The sequence below is a fragment of the Hyla sarda genome, chromosome 8 (genome assembly GCF_029499605.1).
Source record: "Hyla sarda isolate aHylSar1 chromosome 8, aHylSar1.hap1, whole genome shotgun sequence".
NCBI classification, from domain to species: Eukaryota; Metazoa; Chordata; class Amphibia; order Anura; family Hylidae; genus Hyla; species Hyla sarda.
In genome coordinates, this window is record NC_079196.1 from 186,604,584 (window position 1) to 186,618,100 (window position 13,517).

The 13,517-nt window shown below is 44.0% G+C and overlaps 2 protein-coding genes across 2 annotated transcripts in view; one reads left to right on the forward strand and one right to left on the reverse strand.

The window, feature by feature from the left end:
* Window positions 1–916: 916 nt before the first annotated feature.
* On the reverse strand, window positions 917–10,028 carry AIMP2 (aminoacyl tRNA synthetase complex interacting multifunctional protein 2). Its single transcript, XM_056536035.1, has 4 exons — window positions 9,782–10,028; window positions 5,510–5,716; window positions 2,950–3,181; window positions 917–1,489 (listed from the first exon to the last, which is right to left on the reverse strand). Exons 1-4 carry the CDS (start codon window positions 9,887–9,889, stop codon window positions 1,107–1,109), a joined length of 930 nt encoding a protein of 309 aa, XP_056392010.1. The 5' UTR covers window positions 9,890–10,028; the 3' UTR covers window positions 917–1,106.
* Window positions 10,029–10,115: 87 nt separating this feature from the next.
* The window catches only part of PMS2 (PMS1 homolog 2, mismatch repair system component), a 39,196-nt gene continuing 35,794 nt past the window's right edge, over window positions 10,116–13,517 (forward strand). The window contains exon 1 of the mRNA XM_056536033.1: window positions 10,116–10,261. Within this exon, the coding sequence (XP_056392008.1) occupies window positions 10,248–10,261 (14 nt within the window). The 5' untranslated portion in view covers window positions 10,116–10,247. The remainder of the gene's footprint in view (window positions 10,262–13,517) is intronic.

A 13,517-nucleotide genomic window follows, 5' to 3' on the forward strand; every position in this document is an offset into this window, starting at 1 on the left:
CCCCTGGATCCCTTGTTTCTAGCTGGGAGGTGACTTATCCCCCTCCCACTATTATTGCAGCACAGCTAGGCTCCCTTCTATGTGTGCTGTGCTTGAAACTACAAATTTCTGCAGCCCTGTGAATTATGACCTCCCTCCCACAAATGGTCGCTTCACCCATTGAAGCACAGACTTGCTCCCTTTCAACACCTGACTAGTGATGTAATATCTCGGGCCACACTGCAACCTGCGTTAGGCCTATGACACTAATTTTGTATAGTACTTAAAATGAACATCCAGGGCAAAGATCACATAGGAACAGCAAGACAAGTCATCAAACACAGGGACAGACACTTATATGAACTACACTAATTTTACAGCTCCTGTACCAAATCTTTGAATACCCCCTTATCTTGAGACTCAGATTAATCTGCTAGACTAATGAAACTTACAGATACCACTGTGCTGGAATAAAATAAATTCTGCTGTACAACTAGTGAAAATAAAATAACTGGAGTGCTGCTTTAACATCCCATTAACCTTCTATATTGATTAGCCCAAATCTTGATCTAGTACATATATACTATATTAAATATTTAAGATTCTTGCTCCCCATGAATCTACTGCCAATCTATAGCAAAGTAGAGAGGAAGCTTGTCTAACAGTTTAGTAATTATAGGATTATCTAATAGTGTTTCCCAACCTGGGTACCTCCAGCTGTTGCAAAACTACAACTCCCAGCATGCCCGGGCAGCCAACAGCTGTCTGGGCATGCTGGAAGTTGTAGTTTTGGACTAGTTGGAGGTAACCTGGTTGGGAAACACTGATCTAACAATAGGCATAACACCCTGAATGGCATTGTCCTATTGTAATATGTACCTCCCTATGGAAGAATTTTTTTCAGCTCATGGAACATTCACACTACTGTATGAAGACGCCATTGTTAAAATGTTTATTATAGTTACTGTGTATCAATACAATTAACCAATTTAATGCTGGCTTACAGGGAACCAGAAAGTTGTATACATGCTGAAGATTAAAAAAAAAAAGCCAGTACCGTACACCTCCTTGGTTATGCCATTAGGGATCTGCACCGCAGATACTAAACCTTAACAGAACTCATTCAACTATAATAATTTAAGCACAGTATTGAAGGAGGGGAGGTTCTCACAAGACTTCATCCACTTCAGCACATTTGCCGGGACAGAGGTGGTATTTCCAGATTGCTGAATGGCGCACCAGCTCACAATATCTGCGACTGTCAGTTCATTCCCTACCAGCCAGGGAGTCTTGCCCAAGGTAGAGTTCATTGCCCTCAAAACCGCAGCTTTTTCCTTGCTGCTCCCTTCTCTCATCTGAAAAATGGCACTATCCACCCAGCTGTCAATAAGAGTAGCGGTAACTGCATTAAACGTGTCGCCCAGCAGTGAGAACAGGAACCTGGCGATATTGCCTTCTCCTTCAATTGGACACATATTTTGAATGCTAAATTTCATCTGTGGTTTGGGCACTAAAGGAAAACAAAAAAAAAGTAATCTTTCATGTTACAGTAACCAAAACCAATACTGTTCTAGCATTACTAGTGAACAATGTACTGCACGCTAGCCCTGCTATATATAATATACAAATCTAGCTTAGATTAGTGTGGTCAGGATCATAACCAGCACTCCAGATGACATACTGCTTATCTAAAGAATGAATTTACAGTAAAAAAAATAAAATAAAGTACCTATCACCAAATAAAACTTTTAATAGTATTCTTTGTGTAATTAGACTCTTTCCCATTCACTTGCTTTTTAAACTAACATAAATAGGTTTAAAATGTTATATTAAAAAAAAAAAAAAAAACTAGGTGGCACTATTCAGATCCCCGCCACAATTAGTACAGTGAATTTGGTCTCATCCTGGCATGGCAGGAGACCAAACTTAGGAAGTGCTTCTCTGAGCTTGATTGACAGCTGCACAGAAAGTGAAAGCTCCACAGACTGAAAGCTGCAGGATAATTTCACTGATGGCAACACAGACTATACATGCACAGAGCTTGAGGTCTTCTATTCATCACAGGTCTGCAACCATGTGAGGATGGAAATGGTCCCCCAGCAGGCTTCAGTGATGTCATGCCTGCCGAGAAATAGCCACTTTATCCTTCTGGGAAATTGCACTATGATACACAGCTTTTTAAAGGCTCTGAATTTTTTTGCAAGGGTTGAAGGGATTTTGGGAGGGAAGTAAAAGGAGCAGGGCCAACAGCAGCACATATAGTCCAGGGCAATGAATCTTATACCCCACACTCCATTATTTATATTTCTTTTTAAATAAATGTGTGTAACTTAGGCTAGGTTCACATTGCATTGTTCTCCATCCCATTCTTGGTATGTCAAACTGGACTGGGTACCACTGACACCACCGGGTCACCCACAGATCCAATTAACTTAAATAGGGTCCATTTGGGGATCTGGTATTTTACTGGAGAAAAAAAAAAAAATAGAACATGCACAATTTTTTTCCCACTCAACTCCCAACATAACTCCATTTACTGTAGCACCACTGCAGTGTGAACAAGCCCTTAAAGGGGAACTCTGGTACATAAATTATTATCCCCTAAACACAGGATAGGGGATAAGTGTCTGACCGCAGAGATCTGACCACAGGGACCCCTGCAATCTCCTGCCTGGCTCCCAAGCTATCCTTATGCACAAAGCAACCTCTGCTCCATGCACGCCCCTACATGTATCTCTATAGGAGAGCTGGCGATAAATCACATGTATCTTCAGCTTTCCCATAGAGATACATGAAGAGATGTATCAGCCGCCCCTTCATGTTGTGGTCGACAGTAATCGGTGCACGGAAAGAGGATAGGGGGATAAGAACTTATGTACTGGAGCTCCTCTAGAGTAGCGCCAAAAGCTACAACCATGGCTCTCGGGCTGTAATTAAATTGAAGCATAGATGAGACTCCTCTATACCTACCATCTTTCCATATGAGGGTGAAGCCAAGCTGATAGTCCTGCCGGGACTTCTTATTGACCTGGTCTCCAAAGCACTTCAGCAGCGGCTCCGGGATGTTTGTGACGGACGAGTGAGTGTGAACCGCAGACAGCACCTGGTATCTCTCACACAATAGACCGTGCAGGATCAGCAGGGAAAGTGGAGGCAAAGAGGGATTTGCATTGACGACAATATCTCTCAGCGCACCATAGTCCTGAATGTGAGAAACAAACCCTGCAGTTACACCATTCTTGTTATAGTTACATACTATACATTTCTAACAGTGTTTTCCAAATAGTGTGTCTCCAGCTGTTGCAAATCTACATCTCTAGGCATGCTGGGAGTTGTAGTTTTGCATGCAGATCTTCACCACATTGTCAATGTTTCTACTAAACTGTGTGGTTGAGGTGCAATTCAAGCAGATGCAAAAATAGCAAATTAAACTAATAAGCAAGGTCCATATAAATTAATCTAAAAACACCCCAGAAACTGGCATGTAATTAAAAAAAAAAAAGCGCAGATTAACAGTAGCATTTACTGCATGTGGCCAACCGCAACCTGATCGTGTGGTTTCACCCTAAGGCAATGTTCACACAGCCAGATTTCTGAGAGTAATTACGATTAAATGAAAAGCCCTTTTGTTCAATGTGATTCCTCTGTGAACATTCCCGCCTTTTGCAAAATTTTAAAAGGGGTATTCCGGGCAAAAACATTTTATCCCCTATCCAAAGGATAGGGGATTAGATGTCCGGTCACGGGGGCCAACTGCTGAGACACCGCCCCCCCCTCCGATCTCCCTGCAGCACCCGCATTGAATGCCAAAACAAAACACCTAAAAGGTCTATTCACACATACAGTATTCTGTGCAGATTTGATGCACAGGATTTTCTGCTGCAGATCTCCATGTAAACTGAATGACTGAACAGTTTGAAATCCTGCACATCAAATCTGCGCAGAATACTGTACGTGTGAACAGACCCTAAAGGTAGGTTCACACAGGAAGATCTTATGAAGCATTTCCGCAGCAGACTTCATTGACTTCAATGGGGGGTGTTCATTGACTTCCATTATCCACAGGTATGTCATTTTGCAGATTTTTAATTTATGTGTCTAGCACCTTTATTTTTTATTACACTTTTAATTTAGCTCACTAGTCTAAATTCCTCTCAAAGGGAGGGGGCGTGGCCTCACTGCAGGTCTCCGCCCCTTCCCTCAGTATGTTGTCTGCTCACATCTCCCCTAGCATTAGCAAAACTACAACTCCCAGCTTGTCCTCACTGACAGTAGCGGGACACAAGCTGACAGTGGGAGGATTTTTCTGCGCTCACAGTTGTCAATCAAGGAAGTGTCCATGACGTAGGTGATGATGCATGGACACAGCAGGACTAGTATGTGTCCAGGCAGGGGGGGGGGGGGGGGTGCAGTTGTTTGACTGGCTTTTTCAGTATGAAATACTGAAAATTTTCTAATGAAAGCAATTGCAAAACCTATTGGTCATACATGCTTTACAACATATCAAAGGTTTTTGTATCTGACAGCGCCCATTTAAGCAAGAACACTCAGTTTTCCCTTAGGATTGGGGGATAAGCCTCAGGCAGACCCCTCAGAATGGACCGAAGACCAAAGAGCACTGTTACGATTCAGTATAATGGGAGGCTTCTGTTTTTCATTCATAAAGTTTCTTTTGTTTAGTTTTTTTGGCATACAACAGATCTAATAGACCCATAAGCCAAGTGAGCAGTGGCTTACATCAGTGAATTATACTCAATACTTACCAAACTAAGGACCTCATTGCCTAACAAAGACTTCAATAAACAGTACAACATACAGTGACCCCCCGACCTACGATAGCCTCTCAGAGGCCATCGCATGTTGAAGCAGCATCAACATACGATGCTTTTGTATGTCAGGGCCGTCGCATTAACGGCTATCCGGCAGTGCAGACTGCTTCAGCTGCCACCGGATAGCCGTTTAAGGTGCCATGTGTGCTCCCGTGATGATCAATCACCTGTCTCCGGGCGCTCCGGAGCGTCCTCTTCAGGATTCCCTGCATCGCCATCGCTCTCCGTCGTCATCACGTCGCCGCGCACGCCGTCCCGTCATCCAATAGGAGCAGCGTGCGTGACGACGATGAAGAGCGACGATCCCAATCAGCAGAGAAGGTCCGGAGCGGCGGGGACAGCGATGGAGCGTGACATCCAGGGCAGCGGTGATGGTCCGGAGCAGCAGGGACAGGCGAGTATAACTTCCTATTCTTTTCGTTGCACGGATCCCTCAACATACGATGGTTTCAACTAACGATGGTTCATTTGGAACGAATTACCATCGTATGTTGAGGGATCACTGTACTAACCTGTGTAGCTAGTTAATCAATTCTGTTATGCCAGATCAGTGTTGCCCAACCACGGTGCCTCCAGCTGTTGCAAAACTACAACTCCCAGCATGCCCAGACAGCCAAAGGGCATGCTGGGAGTTAGTTTCGCAACAGCTGGAGGCACCGCGGTGGGGTAACACTGTGCCAGATACTGGCATTTATATTTACCTTTCCTAGTATACAGTCCAGGTCAGCTCTGCGGGGGGCTGAGGTTGCGCTCTCATCTGCCTGAATGATTTCCGTCACATCAAGATCTGCATCTGGGGTCTGGATCATTTTAGAAAGGCCGTCCACAGCAGCTTTCAGCTCATACAGTCGCTTTAGGATGTCTTCTTGTCTGGACTCTAGGGCCTGAAGTGCAGGGTCGGCTCCATCCTGAAAAAAAGAAGCAACATGTGACTGGCCATACTGGATAGAGATATAGATAGAGATAGATATATATTTTTTAAAGGCATAGAGAGATACAATAATACACCCCAGAATATACATAGATCCTATCCATGTTAATGTCTGCATTAGGGATGTAAGAAAAAAAATCGATTCTCGCGATAATCGCGATTTTTCATTTGCCGATACAGAATCGATTCAAAATATTTTTGAATCGATTCTTTTAGGGATGTGGAATTTTTAATAAAACGCACTTTTCTTACCTGCCAACGAGCCCGCGGAGCTCCGGTACAGTCCGGTACAGGTGTTCGGTCCCCGGGCTGTATTCTTCTTACTTCCTGTTAGTCCGGCACGTCACATGGAGCTTCAGCCTATCACCAGCGGAGGCGGGACATCGCTGCGGCTGGTGATAGGCTGAAGCTCCATGTGACGTGCCGGACTAACAGGAAGTAAGAAGAATACAGCCCGGGGACCGAACACCTGTACCGGACTGTACCGGAGCTCCGCGGGCTCGTTGGCAGGTAAGATAAAGTGCGTTTTATTTTATTTTGCAGCCCGGACGGGATAACATGAGAAAAGTGAGCACCGGAGTACTAGATCGCCGCTGTCAAAGCTGACAGCGGCGTCTATTGGGATCTATGAATGCTCCCAGGTGGGCGATATATCGTCACCTAGACGGTATCGCGATATATCGCGATATATCGAATCGCCACACTGGTATCGCGATTCGAATCGAATCGCCAAATTCTTGGCGATTCACACCCCTAGTCTGCATCAGACTGTTAAAGGCCTTTTAAAGGGGTACTCTGCTGCCCAGCTTCGGAAGCTCCACTCCCCAGCGTCCGGAAGTTTATTGTTCCGAACGCTGTGTGCGGACTTCCACGTTCAGGGCCGCCCCTCGTGACGTCACACCCACCCCCTCAATGAAAGCCTATGGGAAGGGGGAGCGGAGCTTCCGAAGCAGGGCAGCGGAGTACCCCTTTAAATGTTTTGAAATCAACTGGGGTCAGAAAATACAGATTTGTTAATTACTTCCAGTACTTATCAGCTGCTGTATGCTCTAGAGGAAGTTGTGAAGTTCTTTCCAGTCTGATCACATTGCTCTCTGCTGACACCTCTGTCCATGTCAGGAACTGTCAAGAGCAGGTGAGGTTTGCTATGGGGATTTGATTATGTTCTGGACAGTTCTTGACATGGACAGAGGTGGCAGCAGAGAGCACTGTGGTCAGACAGGACAAAACTCAACTTCCTCTGTAGTATGCAGCAGCTGATAAGTACTGGAAGGATTATGATTTTTTTTTTTTAAATAGAAGTAATTTACAAATCTGTAAAACTTTCTGGCACCAGTTGATTTAAAAAAATAAAAAAAAATTGGGTTTCTCCAGAGTACCCCTTTAAGGGCAGATTCCATGATTTCTTATGGGCAAAAAAAGTTAAACAAAGACCCCTCAGCAGGACCCTATAGACCCCAATGCAGATGAATGAGGTCTGGTAGGCAGCAGTGGTGTTAGCCACACAAAGTATCCAGCACATTGTGTTTTCCATAGTAAAAAAAGTTAAAAAAATAAAAAAGAAAGTTACAATGCAGATGTTAACAGAGACCTACATATTTTATATGCATTTCTTTAATTTCATGATAATAGGTGAAACTGTATCCTGAGCAGCACCTACCTGTGACACCTATATACTCTAATAGGGTATACAGAAGAGTGTCGTGCTGATAGAATAATCTTATATGACCGGCCATGTCTGCTTCTGGAACAGATACTAAGACAGTGGCTAAGGCTTTGTGCACATTTGCATTGTGTCAGATCAAAATGGCCCAACTAAAATCAACTTTATATATGTATATATTCTCAACTGGTGCCAGAAAGTTAAACAGATGTGTAAATTACTTCTATAAAAAAAAAAATCTTAATCCTTCCAATAATTATCAGCTGCTGAAGTTGAGTTTTTCTTTTCTGTCTGACAACAGTGCTCTATGCTGACATCTCTGCTTGTCTCGGGAACTGCACAGAGTAGGAGAGGTTTGCTATGGGGATTTGCTTCTACTCTGGACAGTTCCCAAGACACGTGTCATCAGAGAGCACTTAGACAGAAAAGAACAACTCAACTTCAGCAGCTCATAAGTACTGAAAGGATTAAGATTTTTTTAATAGATGTAATTTAAAAATCTGTTTAACTTTCTGGAGCCAGTTGAGATTATATACATATATAAAGTTTATTTCTGGATAACCCCTTTAAAGCACTTCAAGGAGTTATCAGGTAGAAAAGAACTTATTCCTTATCTACAGGATCTTATGACAGCAGCCCAGCTCTCCGAGAGCGTGTAATACATACGACACATACTCCATCTTCAGCGCTTTGATAGAAATGAATGGAGCGCGTGCTTTCGGGGCCTCCTAGAGACTGTGGTAGATCCGAATGGTCAGACCCGCAGTAATCAGACACTTATCCCCTATCCTGTTAATAGGGGAGAACTGTTCTTTTTTTCACCAAACCACCCCTTGATGTTCAACATGTCCGACGCGTCTCTCACCTGCCATCTGCCATCAGGGGAAGGTCAGGAGTACGCCATATCCCTTAGGCTGGGTTCACACTACGTTTTCCAACTACGGTTCCCGCATACGTTTTCTATCAAAAAATGTATGGGAAAAAAACGGATGGAACAGTATGGGAAAAAGTAAACCGTATGCGTTTTTAAACAGTATACTGTTTTTAAAAGTGCATACAGTTCCATCAGTTTTTATAGAAAAAAAAAAAAAAAAACATACGTTTTTCAAAATTGTGTCCATTTTTAATGGGAGGGGTCTTGGGTGGGGACTTTAGGATTCAAATGCGCATGTGCAAAGTAAAAACGTATATGTTTTTCCCGTATGGAACCGTATACATGTGCGTTTCCCATTGACGTCCATGTTAAAAAAAAAACATATGCGGTTGCAGTACGATTTTTAAACCGGAGTCAAAACTGTGGTTGACCAAGATTTTGTCTCCGGTTTAAAAATCGTACTGCAACCGCATACGTTTTTTTTTTTTTTTAACATGGACGTCAATGGGAAACGCACATGTATACGGTTCCATACGGGAAAAACATACGTTTTTACTTTGCACATGCGCATTTGAATCCTAAAGTCCCCACCCAAGACCCCTCCCATTAAAAATGGACAACATTTTCAAAAACGTATGGGTTTTTTTTCTATAAAAACTGACGGAACAGCATGCACTTTTGAAAACAGTATACTGCTTAAAAACGCATACGGTTTACTTTTCCCCATACGGTTTTTGATAGAAAACGTATGCGGGAACCGTAGTTGAAGAACGTTATGTGAACCCTTAGTCTGCGCCCTGCAAAAACAGCAACATTGTCCAACTCCACTACAGTGTACGGTCGGTCATCTGAGGGGGCTGTTCACATAAGTTTGACCATATGTCACTGGTATAGGTCACAATATTGAGAAACATTTCAACAAATACCATATACCGTACTCGTGGCTGCAATGGATCTTAATATTTATGGGACACCAAAGTGACCCTACACCAAAGTGGGTTCACACCTGCGCCATCTTCTTCATCATTAAAATAAAAATATAATAGTGTCACCAGATAGATACTTTGCACGTCAAACACCAATGAATATCCCCCTCATTGGCTTATGTTTTTTTTTAATCATCAGTGTCAAGACATCACCCCATTATTTTGTCTGGTATTTTTTTTTTTTTGATGGAACATGCAACGCAGAATGTGAACACCGCCTAAGAAGAGTAGACTAGACTTGGCCTGTTAGGACCTTTGACTACACCACAGTATATGTTCCCTTCTGGTTGGTTTCCCAACATAGATTCTAATCTGTACAGAAACCTCTATACCGGTGGTCTCCAAACTGTGGACCTCCAGCTGTGGCAAAACTACAACTCCCAGCATGCCCGGCACGCTGGGAGTTGTAGTTTTGCAACAGCTGGGGGCACACTGCTCTATAGTGCTAACTGCACATTACATGATGATGGTGCAGTATAGAGGCAAAGGCCTCGGCGGTGCCCGGTCTGGCGGTATTACCTGCTCGTGGTGCCCGCAGGGGGGCTGGTGCAGGTTGGGCAGGCTGTACATGCAGCTGGGCAGATCCACCTTGATGTCTCCGCTGTTATACGGCTCGATCTTATACATGACGGCGGCACCACCCGGTGTACACCACGCTACTCACTCTCAGATCTGGTGACGTCACTCCCTTCCCGGCATGCCTCACTCACTCAAGAACTGAAACGCCAGCCATAACTAAGGGCAACGCATAGGGAATAATATAGTCAACAACACCGGCGTTGCCCTCATCAAACGTGGCGGATAAGAGATTCGTCATCTATTTCGCCAGCCAATGAAACGCCAGCAGGAGAGATTCCGGCGCTGTGATTGGACAGAGCGCTGAGCTGTACAGAAAGAGCGGCGCGTGCTGTCAGCGGGCGGGAGGAGCGCTCGTCCCTGACCTGCACTGTGTGCACTACATCTCCCAGCCTGACAGTGCGGCACTATGGAGCAGGCCTGGTAAGTCACTGCTGCTGCACAACCTCTTGAGTTCAGTGACTTTCTTACACTTTGTGCTTTTCCCTTCTCCAGGATCTCTTCTGTCAGCGAATGGAAATAGATGCTGATCTGTTACTCGTCACAGCTGCGGGTTTGTTACAATGTCCCTGCAGTTTAAGGTGAAGAATCCTACCTGAAACCGTTTCCCCAGCAGCCGACAACTCTCTAGTTCTTTTTCTCATCTTGTAACTTTTGTATAAAAGTCACAAAGTGTTTCTAAAAGCTGGATGAAAGTGTAACAAACCCTCAGCTGTGAGAAGTGTCAGGTCATGTAAGAAAAAAAAATATTCCAGCCACTAAACAGAAAGCAGAGAGAAGCTTGAATACAAAAGGGTTAATAAAGTGTTTCCTGACCGGTGTGCCTCCAGCTGTGGCAGAACTATAACTCCCAGCATGCCCAGACATTCTAGTTACTAACAGAAAGCAGAGGAATTAGAATACACAGTGTTTCCTAACTAGTGAGCCTCCAGCTGTTGCAAAACTACAACTCCCAGTATGCCCGGACAGCCGTTGGCTGTCCGGGCATCCTGGGAGTTGTAGTTTTGCAACAGCTGGAGGCACGCTGGTTGGGAAACACTGCGTTAATACATTGTAATACCCCCCCCCCCCCCCCCCCCATGGGGCAACTTTATCTTCCGAACAAGTTGTCCGGTGGGGTTACTCACAGGGGTCCCGATACAGGATATCTTATAGTACCAGGATATCTTATAGTACAGGATATCTTATAGTACCAGCTGTGACTCAAGGGAACTACAAGTCCCAGCCTGTGCACTCCATGTGTGCTGATAAACAAGTGGACTAGGAACTGACTCTTCTTTTTAGAACATTTTTTTTTCCCTGTTATAGTGTGGTGCGACACGGGGTGTGAAGGTGAGGTGTATGGAGCAGATGTTGTAGCCCAGGGGCAGATGGTACTAGAGATGAGCGAACTTACAGTAAATTCGATTCGTCACGAACTTCTCGGCTCGGCAGTTGATGACTTTTCCTGCATAAATTAGTTCAGCTTTCAAGTGCTCCCGTGGGCTGGAAAAAGTGGATACAATCCTAGGGGACTCTTTCCTAGGACTGTATCCACCTTTTCCAGCCCACCAGAGCACTGGTAACTGCTAAATGTTCGTGACGCCAGGGCGTGGTTTTCCCCGTAACCACCTGAACGGTAACACCGCTATCCCAAGGTTAGGCAGGGCAATAATAGTCCAAGACCAGGTTAGGGTTAACGGTAGCTTTACTGAGGTAGACAGATGGAAACAGTCTTTACAGCTAGGCCAGGATCCCAGAGAGGTGGCCAGTAACACAGAGGGGACTTGCAGTGTTTGAACAGACTTCAACTCAGCCACACTGACTATAAGGCTAGGTTCACACTACGGAATCTCTGGGCAGAATTTCTGCCGGAGATTTAGCCAGCGGCACTAGGACCGCACGGACTGCATTGCTGTCCCCATAGACGGCAATGCATTTCTGGGTAGATCTTTTCGGAGATCTACTCAGAAATGCATTGACATCTATGGGGGACAGGAATTCAGTCCGTGTGGTCCTAGTGCCGCCGGCTTGATCTCTGGCAGAAATTCTGCCCAGAAATTCCACAGTGTGAACCTAGCCTTATGGACTTGACTGTAGGTAGTGACAGCAGACATAGACGACTTACTGACATGTGGCTGTAGGTTAGGCTTGAGGCCTCCAGATGTGCTGGACACTAGCTCTGAGACATCTGGAGTGAACTTGACCTCAGGATCTAAGAGAGTTTGTAGTACCTCCCCCTCTTATAAAAGGGGCTGAGCAAGGAGCCCATAGGTCATGCTGCAGGTCACCTGGTTAGCTGGTGCTCTCTGGGTAACAAAACATGTGACTTGAACATGTGACAACAGTATCATGTGATTAACTCAAAGGTCCTTTATACCTAATACACCTAATATATATATATATATATATATATATATATAACACAATGGGGGAGACACTGAAGGAGAGCCCCTAAGGCACAAAGGGACTCAACCTGACGGGGCCTAAGTACTGTACTGGACTATATCCTGTACTGGGACATCACAATAGGATATAGCCTGAAACTGCGTAGAATCCTGCAGAAATGACAGCGACTCTACCGCGCACGCGTCTCCGATTTTCCTGCCATCTCACAGTAAAACTTACCACACTAGGAGTTGTAGTTTTATATCAGCTGGAGAGCCAGGGGTAGGGGAACAGTCCACTAGATGGTTGTGTAAGGCTTTCCACTTGGTTTTTTTCCTGCTGTTTTTGCCTTTGTGTGGAAATAGCATTTTTTGGCCCCTTTGGCGTATTTTTTTTAAGAATTTTTGTTGGGTGCAAAAAGTAAATAAATAAAAAGGATGCAGTAGGGATGGAAAAAAATGTATTTAACAAAATTTATATTTTAGAAATGCAATTTTTTAAATATTTTATAAATTATATATTTTTCCATCCCTACTGTATCTTTTTTTTTAATGGTACCCTACAAAATTTAATAAAAAAAAAAAAAAAAAAAGTCTCCATCCCTTTTTTGGATCGTTATTTTTGGATCGTTAAAGTCCAAAAAAAAAAAGTCTGCAAAAACACCAAAGTTAAAACCTACATGGTGTTTTTATTGGCGTTTTTTTTTTAACTCCCATGGACTTCTATGGGAGGAAAATGCCAAGATTTTCCCGAAAACACGCCAAAGTCTGAACAAGAGGTTGTTTTTGAAATACCCAGGGAACCCAAAATAGTTGAAGAACACCAAAAGGATTAGAAAAAAAAAAAAAGCCAAACTGTAAAACGCCAAGTGGATCTGGCATTTTGCAGTTCCCTATTGACTTGCAGCTAACATCTCGCCACAATGTTTTTTAACAAAAAAAAAATGGCATGCGACCGAATGGGCGTTTTTATTAGCCTTTTTGCCAAATGTGCAGAATGTGTTCCTGGAAAACACGGACAGACATACCACACGTTTGATAGTTCCGGCGGGTGCTAGGACTGCTCGGAAATGCGCCATGTTATAGATGGCAATGAATTTCTGAGCAAAATCCACAGAAATAATAGACCTGTCTTTTCTTTTTGTAGATGCTGGAATCGGAAAATTCCACTGTCTGAACAGTGCAGCAGAATCCTGTTAAATCAATGGGACTCTGCTGCAGCGGAATGTCCGTGTGGAATATTCCGGCGTAATTCTGCATGGACATTCCATATCCTTAGGGTCTATTCACACGTAGAGTATCCTGCACAGATT